Raw genomic sequence first — 11,057 nt, forward strand, 5'->3', positions numbered from 1 at the left:
CATCCCCGTCCCCGTCCCGCGCCCTCACGCTCCCCGATCCCCGCCGCCGCGCTGCGCGTCCCCTCCCGCCCGCGCCCCCCTCGCCGGGCCCCGCCCCCCGCTCCGCCCGCGCCCCCCTGCCGGGCCGCGCCCCCCGCCCCCCATGCACCACCTCCTGGAGCAGTCGGCGGACATGGCGACCGCGCTGCTGGCGGGAGAGAAGCTGCGGGAGCTGATCCTGCCGGGCGCGCAGGACGACAAGGCGGGCGCGCTGGCCGCGCTGCTTCTGCAGCTGAAGCTGGAGCTGCCGTTCGACCGCGTGGTCACCATCGGCACCGTGCTGGTGCCCATCCTGCTGGTCACCCTGGTCTTCACCAAGAACTTCGCAGGTGAGGCCGGCGGCCGGGGCGCGGGGCGCGGGCAGGGGGCCGTCCGCAGGTGTCCGGGCGCTGGCGCTTCCCGCGTCCCGGCGGCTCCGTCCAGCCGCGCCCACCGTGACCTGGCTGCGTCCAGGGCGTCCCAGGCACCTTCCACAGCCGCCCCCATCCTCGCAGGTGTGGCTGGTCGCTGGTCGCCCAGACCCCTCGTCTCTATTTTATTGTTGTTCTTCCTTCCATTCGTCCGCCCATGAGCTGCGGGTGGGACTAGGCCTGTCCGGACCCAGGGGTCCCAAATGTCATGAGACATGGGGTCTGGTTTGGAGAATGTCACAAGCAGCGTCTGAGGGGGTGCGGGGTGGCCAGGTGGAGACCAGGAAAGGCCGGGACCGGTGTTGAGAGCAGAGAGCTGATGACAGGGGCTGGAGGAGCTGCCGGGCAGGGTCCCCAGGCTGGACTTGGGTGGAAGGAGGGCAGAGAGAGTCTCTGAGAGGCCCAGGCCTTCCAGCCCTCCCGCGGCCGGAGGCCTATGCTGGAGCACTGGTGGCCTCTGAAGGTCTGAAGCAGGGAAGCTAGCATAGGGCAGGGCCACGTGTCAGAGCAGGGAGCCTGGAGCTCCCGCAGGGATATGGGAGCTGGACCAGGGCAGGTTAGATCAGGACCAGTGAGGGCACCTGAAGCCACCCAGGCGAGGCAGGAAGATGGACAGAGCAGCCAGCCTGCCTGTGAGCCTCTGCGGGGTGGGGTTCTGGTGCCTCTGCCCTCCCCAAGCAGTGGGGCGAGACAGGTGGAGCCGAGAACTTCCTCCCCTGGGGTCTGGGCCAAAGCAAGGGGGATCAGGGTCTCCTGGCCTGTGTGGCCCAGAGGGGCCAGTCTGCAGCAGGGAGTGGTGTTGGGGCCCTGGGGCTCTCTCTTCTGCAGCCTCCAAACCTTGGCAGACCCTGCCTTAGCACTGGTGCTTCCCGAATCTCCCAGGTGACTCCTTAAGGAGTCACCAGGCCTGAGGGTGGACATTGGCCAGGCTGTCTCATCCCACCCAGGGGCGGAGGCGGGCTCTGCTGGTCTCCTCTTGGACACTGGAGCCCAGACACCGGGGATTAGAGGACCCCTGGGGGGGCGCACAGCACACTCGCTGAGGAGCCCAGGTGTGCGGTGGGGCCTTGGGGCAGGCCCAGCATGTCCAGGCACCATGTGTGTTCTCTGTGTTTGTGGCAATAAAGTACCACAAACTAGGCAGTTTCAAATAGCAGACATTTATCTCTCATGGTTCCGGAGGCCAGAAGTCCAAACTCAAGGTGTCGGCAGGGCCCTGCTCCCTCCAAAGCTCTAGGGAAGGGACCTTCCAGCCTTGTGCTGACCTGCGCACCTTGGCTCGTGGCCACCTCACCCAGTCTCTGCCTCTGTCTCTCCCCTTCCTGTCTGTGTCCAAATTTACTTTTTCTTTTCTTTTTTTTTTTTTTTTTTTGAGACAGCATCTTGGTATGTCGCCCAGGCTGGAGTGCTGTGGTTCCATCTGCAACCTCCACCTCTCGGGCTCAGGTGATCCTCCTGCCTCAGCCCCCAGCCTGGGACCACAGGCATTCAACACCACACCCAGCTAATTTTTGTGCCATGTTCCCCAGACTGGTCTCGAACTCTTGGGCTCAAGTGATCCTCCCACCTCAGCTTCCCAAAGTGCTGGGACTACAGGCGTGAGCCACTGTGCCTTTTTTGAGACAAAGTCTTGCTCTATCACCCAGGCTGGAGTGCAATGGTGCGATGTCGGCTCACTGCAAGCTTCGCCTCCCGGGTTCAAGCGATTCTCCTGCCTCAGCCTCCCAAGTAGCTGGGATTGCAGGCGCCGCCACCACACCCGCCTCATTTTTGTATTTTTAGTAGAGACAGGGTTTTGCCATGTTGGCCAGGCTGGTCTCGAACTCCTGACCTCAGGTGATCCGCCCACCTCGGCCTCCCAAAGTGCTGTCATTACAGGCGTGAACTACTACACCCAGCCCAACTTTCTTCTTTAAAACAGAAAGGAAGCGAGTGCTCTGCCCCCGAGCACCCTCCCAGGAGCCTATGGGCTGGTTCCTCTTTTTGGCCTCAGCATCCTTGGTGGGCTGAGCACAGCCCCGCAGCCCTTGATGCCGCAGGGCAGGGTTGGGCCTGAGGGCCCGTGTGGCCAGCTGCTGTCTCGGGATAAGGTACCCTCGAAAGTTGAGGGCCAAGTCCCAGGGTCTCCACGGTGGGCCGGGGAAGGCTATTGGTCCCCCTCAGCCTGCGGAGACTGGAAAATGTAGCAGGTGCGCAGCCACCGCCAGGATTAGCTTCCTATGGCTGCTAGAACGAACCTACAGGTCAGAAACCAGATGCGAGTCTCATGGGGCTAAAACGACCGTGTCAGCAGGGCTGGCTCCAGGGGGAATCCACTTTCCACCTTCTCCGGCCTCCAGAGGCCTCCACATTCCTGGCCTTGCAGCCCTTCCTGCGTCCTGAGAGCCGGCCGTGTGGCGTCCTCTCTCCCACCCCCTCTTCTGTCCTCACATCTCCTCCCTGACTCTGACCCTCTTAGAGGAAACCTGCAGTTGCCGCCCACCAAGACCCCCAACCTAGGCACGTCTGCAAAGTCCTCGTGAACTGGGAAGCGTGACACCGCCACAGGCTCCAGGGTTGGGATGTGACATCTTTGGGGGCCATGAATCTGCTCACTGCAGACCCTGTGTGGAGGTCTGTGAGGCCAGGGGAATCGGGGAAGGGCCAGGGCCTGGCCTGGGCCGAGGGCTTTGAGGATGAGGCAGTGGTCTGGGATGACTGGACAGGGTTTGGCCAGCAGGCAGGAGGAGCCTGTGCAGAGCCAGGGGGTCCTGGAGAGGTGCTCCCACTCCCCAGGTGGGAGGGGCTGTCGGGAGGGACCCAGCTTCACCCTTGGGGGTCACCTTGGGGCCATGTGCAGCCCAGACCGCAGGGGTGGGCTGGAGACAAGCTTCGGGATGGCAGAACCGAGGAAGGGCACAACTGGGGGAGGGCCGGGGGGCTGGGCTTTGGCCTGGGGCCCTGTGGACAGCATTCCAAATATGGGAATGTGGGCCGTGTTGGGGTGCGTTCAGACACCCATTCAGAGATGCTCCAGGCAGCACCAGGCCCCTGGCTGCCAACTCTGACATTGTCACGGGGGCTCTGAGGAGTTGGTGTGCTCAGGCTTCTTGGCTGGGAAGCCAGTGTTCTCTCTTGGGGCATAGTTGGCACGACCGGGGTCCACACAGCAGTGTCTCCTGATAAAGGGGCCCCTGGCGGCGGCTCTGTCTGCCCTGTCGGATGGGCCAGGCCTTCCTGCCTCTCATTTGGACACCTGCATTGGCCAAGGCAGGGTCCCACTGTCCCTGGGAAGTCCCAGAGCAGGGCCTCGGGCAAAGGACCCGTGGCAGTTGCTGTGTGTGGGATGGGCCCATGAATCTGGGCTCAGTAGCCCCTCTCTGCTGCTCCACCCCACTCGGGCCAGCACCCCCGACCCTGGCAGCCCCTGCTGGAAGCTGCAGCAGCATCCACCGGGAGAGGCCCAGCTGCCGGCACAGCTTTGAGTCCATCAGGACCTGCGAAGGCTGCCAGGAGCACCCTGCGCCCTGCAGGTGCGGCAGGTCCAGGGAGGAGGGAGGGCCTTGCTGGACATGCCTTGGGGCCCCCAAAGGGCTGGGCCGCTCCCCTGCAGTGAGTCAGGGCAGTATCCGTGGTTGAGCAGATGAGGAAACTCAGGTCAGAGCGGCAAGCAGGACTTGGCTCCCTCTTGCTGCCGCCGTCCGGCAGGGAGACAGTAACAGGAGTGAGGAGTTCGGGTCCAAGTGAGGCTCCACACGGTGGGGGCAGCGCGCCAGGCACGTGGCGCAGTGTGGAGCCCCTGCTTTCATTCACCCTGGAGGAGGCCAGGCCGTCCCCTGCCTCAGAGACAAGGAGCCCTCCTTCCAGTCTCCCTGCGGCCCCACTGGAGTCTGGGCCAGGGGTTCTGGGGCCTCTCCCCACCCATGTTGGCCACACATGCCCAGCAAGGGTGGCTGCCAGGGATGGGCCCAGCTCAGGACGGGACACAAACCTGTCCCTGTTCTCTTCCCCAGGGTGGACGCTCTTCTCTGGCTCCTGGGATTGGCTGTGAGAACAAAACATAAGTAAATAAAATGTGCCATTTTCTCAACCAAGAGAGTGGATTCCTTTGCCTTGTCCGGCTTGCTCTTCTCTGAGCCCAGCTCATCTCCAGCTCAATGTCCCCACCGAGGACTCGGGCCGCAGGTCCCAGCCTTTCCTGCCTCTTCCCAGGTTCCCTCCCAAACCCTCCGGAGTCCCCAGGACCCTCAGGGGGATCTGATGACTCGTGGGAGCCCTGCCTTAGGGGTTGTCCTCGATCCCTCCCTGAGCAGACTGTCCAGACTGGTGGATGTGCCTCGGTGGTGATACAATGGCAGCCAGGAGCTCCATGTGGGGTCCTAGGGGCTCGTTGCTGAGCCGGGTTCAGGGCTGGAGGTGCCCAGCTGTGTAACCAGCCGTCGTGCCCAGCCCCCGGGCCCCTGTGGGGTGTCAGCAGTGAATGCGGCTCTTCTCAGAGTGGGCGGAGTCTCTAATCTGCCTGGCTTTCCGACCCTCATTCAGGCCTCGGCACAGACGGACAGGCCTGTCCCTGTTGCTTCTGGCCTGTGGGGAGGGGATTGTGCTGATGTGGGTCCTGCCCTGGGGCTGCTCTTTGGGGCTGGGAGACAAGGCCAAGACTGGCGTGGGCCCTGGCGCATGTGCTGTGTGAAGGGCTCAGCCTGGACAGACGGCACAGTGGCTGGAGGCCCCCAGGCTTTGAGCCTTCCTGGGAAACATTAGCAAGATCCCAGGCGCTCAGACCCCACACTGAGCCAAAGTGCGAGTGTCCTGAATGCTTTTACTGCCGTTTGTGCCATTGTCACCTGCAGGCAGAGATACGCTCTTGAGGGAAAACACAGAGTTCAGTAATGACCATTTGCCTGCAGTTCGAGGGACTCCCTCTTTTCAATTTTAGCAGGAGATACCGCAGTCCAGCAGGTGACATCCCCAACCAGCCCCACCTGGTGTCCGGGGTCCCCAGGCTGGCCAGTCCCCAGAACAGTGGGTCTTAGGGAGGCGCCCCTCACGCACAAGGGTGGGCAGAGCCCATACTGGTTTCCCAGTGCTGTAGAAACCACCCTGCCAGCTCGCAGCACCTGAGCCATCCGCCTTCCTCCCAGGGGAGCACTGGGCTGTACATGGCCCATGGCTGGGACCTGGTTTGGGTCCGGCTGTGTGGACAGAAGAGGGACCCTGGCTGGGAGTCCCCACCTGCCTTGGTCCTCTCTGGGATTTGGTTTCGCCTTGTGCACACAGTCTTTGTGACATTTGGAGAGGTGCATGGCTCGGGTGGTTTCACAGGCGGTCATGGCTTCAACCTGCAGGTGCCTCCCAGCTGACCTCGTGGGGGTATTTAGGGCGAGACCCCCACACCACCGTGGTGGGGGAGGGGGGTGGGGTTCATTTGGGGAACCACAGGCGCTGTGTGGGAGGAGGCTGGAGAGGCTCCTGGGAGGGGTTTGGCAGGGACGTGGTCAGGTCCAGCCCAGTTTCTTCAGCCCAGCCCGAGCCGCTTCCCCGCCCCAGCCCGTGTCTCCTCTTTGCCCCCAGAGGAACCCATTTACTGTTACACCCCGCACAACTTCACGCGCGACCAGGCGCTGTACGCCCGCGGCTACTGCTGGACGGAGCTGCGGGACGCGCTGCCCGGCGTGGACGCCAGCCTGTGGCCGTCGCTGTTTGAGCACAAGTTCCTGCCCTACGCGCTGCTGGCCTTCGCCGCCATCATGTATGTGCCCGCGCTGGGCTGGGAGTTCCTGGCCTCCACGCGCCTCACCTCCGAGCTCAACTTCCTGCTGCAGGAGATCGACAACTGCTACCACCGGGCGGCCGAGGGCCGCGCGCCCAAGATCGAGAAGCAGATCCAGTCCAAGGGCCCGGGCATCACGGAGCGCGAAAAGCGCGAGATCATCGAGAACGCGGAGAAGGAGAAGAGCCCGGAGCAGAACCTGTTCGAGAAGTACCTGGAGCGCCGCGGCCGCAGCAACTTCCTGGCCAAGCTGTACCTGGCGCGGCACGTGCTGATCCTGCTGCTGAGCGCCGTGCCCATCTCCTACCTGTGCACCTACTACGCCACGCAGAAGCAGAACGAGTTCACCTGCGCGCTGGGCGCGTCCCCGGACGGGGCGGCAGGTGCGGGGCCCGCGGTGCGCGTGAGCTGCAAGCTCCCGTCCGTGCAGCTGCAGCGCATCATCGCGGGCGTGGACATCGTGCTGCTGTGCGTCATGAACCTCATCATCCTCGTCAACCTCATCCACCTCTTCATCTTCCGCAAGAGCAACTTCATCTTCGACAAGCTGCACAAAGTGGGCATCAAGACGCGCCGGCAGTGGCGCCGCTCGCAGTTCTGCGACATCAACATCCTGGCCATGTTCTGCAACGAGAACCGCGACCACATCAAGTCGCTCAACCGCCTGGACTTCATCACCAACGAGAGTGACCTCATGTACGACAACGTGGTCCGGCAGCTGCTGGCGGCGCTGGCGCAGTCCAACCACGACGCCACCCCCACGGTGCGCGACTCGGGGGTGCAGACCGTGGACCCCAGCGCCAACCCCGCCGAGCCCGACGGCGCCGCCGAGCCGCCCGTGGTCAAGCGGCCGCGCAAGAAGATGAAGTGGATCCCCACCAGCAACCCGCTGCCGCAGCCCTTCAAGGAGCCGCTGGCCATCATGCGCGTGGAGAACAGCAAGGCGGAGAAACCGAAGCCCGCGCGCAGGAAGACGGCCACGGACACGCTGATAGCGCCGCTGCTGGAGCGCTCCGCCCACCACTACAAGGGCGGAGGAGGCGACCCAGGCCCAGGCGCTGCCCCCACGCCCGCCCCGCCGCCCGCCCCCGACAAGAAGCACGCGCGACACTTCTCCCTGGACGTGCACCCCTACATCCTCGGCACCAAGAAGGCCAAGCCCGAGGCGGTGCCCGCCGCCCTGCCTGCCTCCCGGAGCCAGGAGGGGGGCTTCCTGTCCCAGGCGGAGGACTGTGGGCTGGGCCTGGCCCCGGCGCCCACCAAAGGTAGGGGCCGGGCCGCGGACTGGGGACGGAGGACTGGGGATGGGAGAGGCGCCCACAGCCACAGCGGCCCACGGGAGCCCGCCCAGGGCGCTAGGGAAGGGAGGGGGCCTGGTTTGAGGCCCCCTCAAAGGGGGAAGGGAGGAGGCCAAGGTTTGCACCGTCTGCATCAAACGGACTCTGTCAAGGTGAGCCTCAGGCCAGGCAGGGCCCTGGAGCCCCCCCCGAGGCAGGTGGGGAGGAGGCAGGCTGGGAGGGACGTGCTCCTGGTCAGCTTCCTGGAGCTCCGCGTGCGTGGTGGAGCCAAGTTCCTTGGGTGAGGAGATTCCACCGACGGCACTGAGGCTCCGGGACAGCGGGGCGGGGGTCGTGCCCAGGCCAGCTGCTGTGTGCAGGGGCGTCCAGGCCCAGCACCTCCAGGGCCCTTCAGAGCCGTGAGCTCTGCTGCCCCGCCAGCCTGCACTGGGTGGGCGCTGAGAGGGGCGCAGTGGCGGCTGGTGTGAGATACCTGTGCTCTTGGCTGTTTGCAGATGCTCCGCTCCCCGAGAAGGAAATCCCGTACCCCGCAGAGCCAGCCCGGCCAGGGCTTCCCTCCGGGGGCCCGTTCCACGTCCGCTCACCTCCCGCAGCGCCTGCTGTGGCCCCTCTGACACCAGCCAGCCTGGGCAAGGCGGAGCCCCTCACCATCCTGAGCCGAAACGCCACGCATCCGCTGCTACACATCAACACGCTGTACGAGGCCCGGGAGGAGGAGGAAGGGGGCCCCCGCCTGCCGCAGGACGTGGGGGACCTCATCGCCATCCCTGCCCCGCAGCAGATCCTCATCGCCACCTTCGACGAGCCCAGAACGGTCGTGAGCACTGTGGAGTTTTGAGGGATGGCACCGCCCAGGCCGTCAGAGCCCCTCCGTGTCAGAGGCCTCCCGGCGGATGCCAGCCCTGCATGGACGTGGCCTCTGCTTCGCCCGCACTGCCCACATCCCCAACCTCCGTCCACATGCCTGGGGCCCCCACCCCACCCACTGGACAGGGGAACCCGCCCCGAGGGCATCACCAGGCACTGGCTGGGGCGGGAAAAGGTGGCCCCGTGGAGCCGGTGGCCAGGAAGGCTGAAGCTGGCCTCCCATGCTCCTGCATCAGGCACCCAGCCGTGGGTGGGGACCTCGAGATGAAGAGTTTATTTTTGTAGTCCGTTTCATCCTGGCCCCGGGCTGTGGCGGGACAGCCCAGCTCCCCCCGCCCAGAGCCAGGGAAGAGGAAGGTGGAGCTGGTCCCACCAGTGGGGTGGCCACGCCCATGGGGTCACGTGCTCAGGGGTCACCCCCTGCAGGGACCTGATGCCCTCGGGTGGGAGGGACCGAGGTCCACCCTCGGGTCAAAGATCAACATGCACTTTCTCCTTGTCGCCTGACATACATTTTATTTTACTAAGACTGCTGTACCGAACAAGCATATTTATCATCAGGAGACTTAGGATGGGTTTAAAGCAGGATGGTGTGTGTGTGTGAACGGGCATGAGCAGAGGTGGGCATGAGCAAGCGGGTGTGTATGTATGAGTGTGCACGTGTGTGCATGTGCACAGTGTGGTGCCAGCTTGGGTGGTATTGTGTGTGAGCAGGCAGGTGAGTGAGCGAGTGCACGGCGTGGCCCATGTATGAGGAGGGAAGCAGCCCAACGCAATAACCACGTCCCCCACCCGGGCCCCCTGCCGCGGCTGAGGCCACACGGCTTCCTGTGGGAGCCCCGGCTGGCACCCGGCTGGTCCCACCCCGAATACCTCAGCTGTGGAGGCCATGTGATGCAGAATTAACAAGGTAGCACCGAGCATATCAATAAATATTATTCTGATAACCGCCTGTGCTCGGTCGGGGACTTCGCCTCCCTCCACACCCGTCCCCTGACTCGGCGCCTCTCGTGGGGGTGCTGGGGGACGTGGGGCAGGGGTCGCCTTCAAACGTGTGATGAGGGGCCCCTCTGCACCCACAGCAGGTGTCACACTTGGAGCAGGACATGCCCTGGACTCAGGCTGTGGGCACGGAGGCGATTCAGCTGTGGCCTGAAGCCCTTGGGCACACAGGCTTGGGAGACGAATTCATGATCCCCTTAGTCTTCCTGTTCCTGCAGGGGAGCGAGGAGGGGGAGTGTGAGGCACCCTCTGGGAGAACAGAGAACTGGCAGGATCCAGGAAGGCTTCCTGGAGGAGGTGCCCTCAGTGTGGTCTGGGATGCTCCAAACAACACGGAGGTCCTGTGCAGGCGCCTTTGCTGGGCCCAGGACTCCATGGAACAAGGCTGCTCCCGTGGGTGCACCATGGAGCCACGTGCCCTGTAGACCCCGGCAGGTGACCCTGAGAGTCTGAACAGAGGCTCCTTGAAGACAGGTGGCTGGGCAGCTAGGCCAGAACCCCATGGGGGCTGGAGTGGGGTTGGTGGTGTAGGCCACTAACTGCAAGGGTTGGCTCGGCTGAGATCAGAACGGTCTCACCTCCTACCTGGCCTGGGTTTCCTGGAAGCCCTATCGCCAGGCCCGTCCTGGAGCAGCCCTGAGTGGGCAGGGCAGGGCTCCCCGGGTTCCCAGGAGTAAGGAGGAAGGGTCTCTCCAGGGTGTGGCCCCCACAGCCAGGGCCTAGTGTGAGACACACGGGGACACAAGCTGGGGGGTGTGTCTCGCCCTCCACATTAACACGGAGGTTTTTATACTCTTCTGGGCTGGTGAGGCCTCTTGCCGTTAAAAGAGCTGGGCCAGGCACCAGGGCATATGCCTGTCATGGGAGGCTGAGGTGGGAGGATCACTTGAGGACAGGATTTGAGGCTGCAGTGAGCCATGATTGCGCGATTGCACTCCAGCCTGGGTGACTCCACGAGACCCTGTCCCTAAAAAAAAATAAAAAATTTACTCAGATACCCCGTGCCACCCAGGGCCACGCAGGAGGGCACCGGATTGTCACAGACACAGGCAATGAGGGAAGCGTGGGGCTGCAGGCTCGGGACTCCAGAGTGGACACCCTGGTGGGTGCTGGGCAGGGGCTATCCCTCGCTGCCGGGTATGTAGCCCAGGGCGATAAGGGCAGGGGATAGGGCCTAGTGTGTGAGAGCCCGCGGAGGAGGCCTGGAGGGGGTGTGGGCCCTGAACCTGGGAGCTTGCACAGGAAGTTGCTGACAAATCGGTGGGCCCTAGGAGAGGCAGTCTCACCAGGGCCAGCAAGGCCCCAGAGGTCAAAGCAACAAAGCAGAAAATAAAAGGCACAGTTTGGCCGGGCGCGGTGGCTCACACCTGTAATCCCAGCACTTTGGGAGGCTGAGGTGGGCAGATCGTCAGGTCAGGAGTTTGAGACCAGTCTGGCCAACATGGTGACACCCCGTCTCTACTAAAAATACAAAAATTAGCTGGGCGTAGTGGTGCGCACCTGTAATCTCAGCTACTCAGGAGGCTGAGGCAGAAGAATCGCTGGAACCCAGAAGGTGGAGGTTGCAGTGAGCCAAGATCATGCTGCTGCACTCCAGCAGCATGGGTGACAGAGCGAGATTCTGTCTCAAAAAAAAAAAAAAGAAACGCAGTTCTTCATGCTCACCTAACTCGGGACACCTCCCCAGCCTGC

General features: G+C 63.7%; 1 protein-coding gene across 2 annotated transcripts; it reads left to right on the forward strand.

Annotated features, from left to right (window-relative positions):
• Positions 1-71: 71 nt before the first annotated feature.
• Positions 72-9,312, forward strand: PANX2 (pannexin 2). Of its 2 annotated transcripts, XM_023222295.2 has the most exons (4): positions 143-368; positions 4,442-4,492; positions 6,000-7,463; positions 7,991-9,312. In XM_023222295.2, exons 3-4 carry the CDS (start codon positions 6,176-6,178, stop codon positions 8,332-8,334), a joined length of 1,632 nt encoding a protein of 543 aa, XP_023078063.1. In that variant the 5' UTR covers positions 143-368; positions 4,442-4,492; positions 6,000-6,175; the 3' UTR covers positions 8,335-9,312. The 2 variants fall into 2 exon arrangements, with proteins under 2 accessions (XP_023078062.1, XP_023078063.1); XM_023222294.3 differs by lacking the exon at positions 4,442-4,492 and having other exon boundaries at positions 72-368.
• The last annotated feature ends 1,745 nt before the right edge of the window (positions 9,313-11,057 follow it).

Source organism: Piliocolobus tephrosceles, chromosome 19, assembly GCF_002776525.5.
Source record: "Piliocolobus tephrosceles isolate RC106 chromosome 19, ASM277652v3, whole genome shotgun sequence".
Lineage (NCBI taxonomy): Eukaryota > Metazoa > Chordata > Mammalia > Primates > Cercopithecidae > Piliocolobus > Piliocolobus tephrosceles.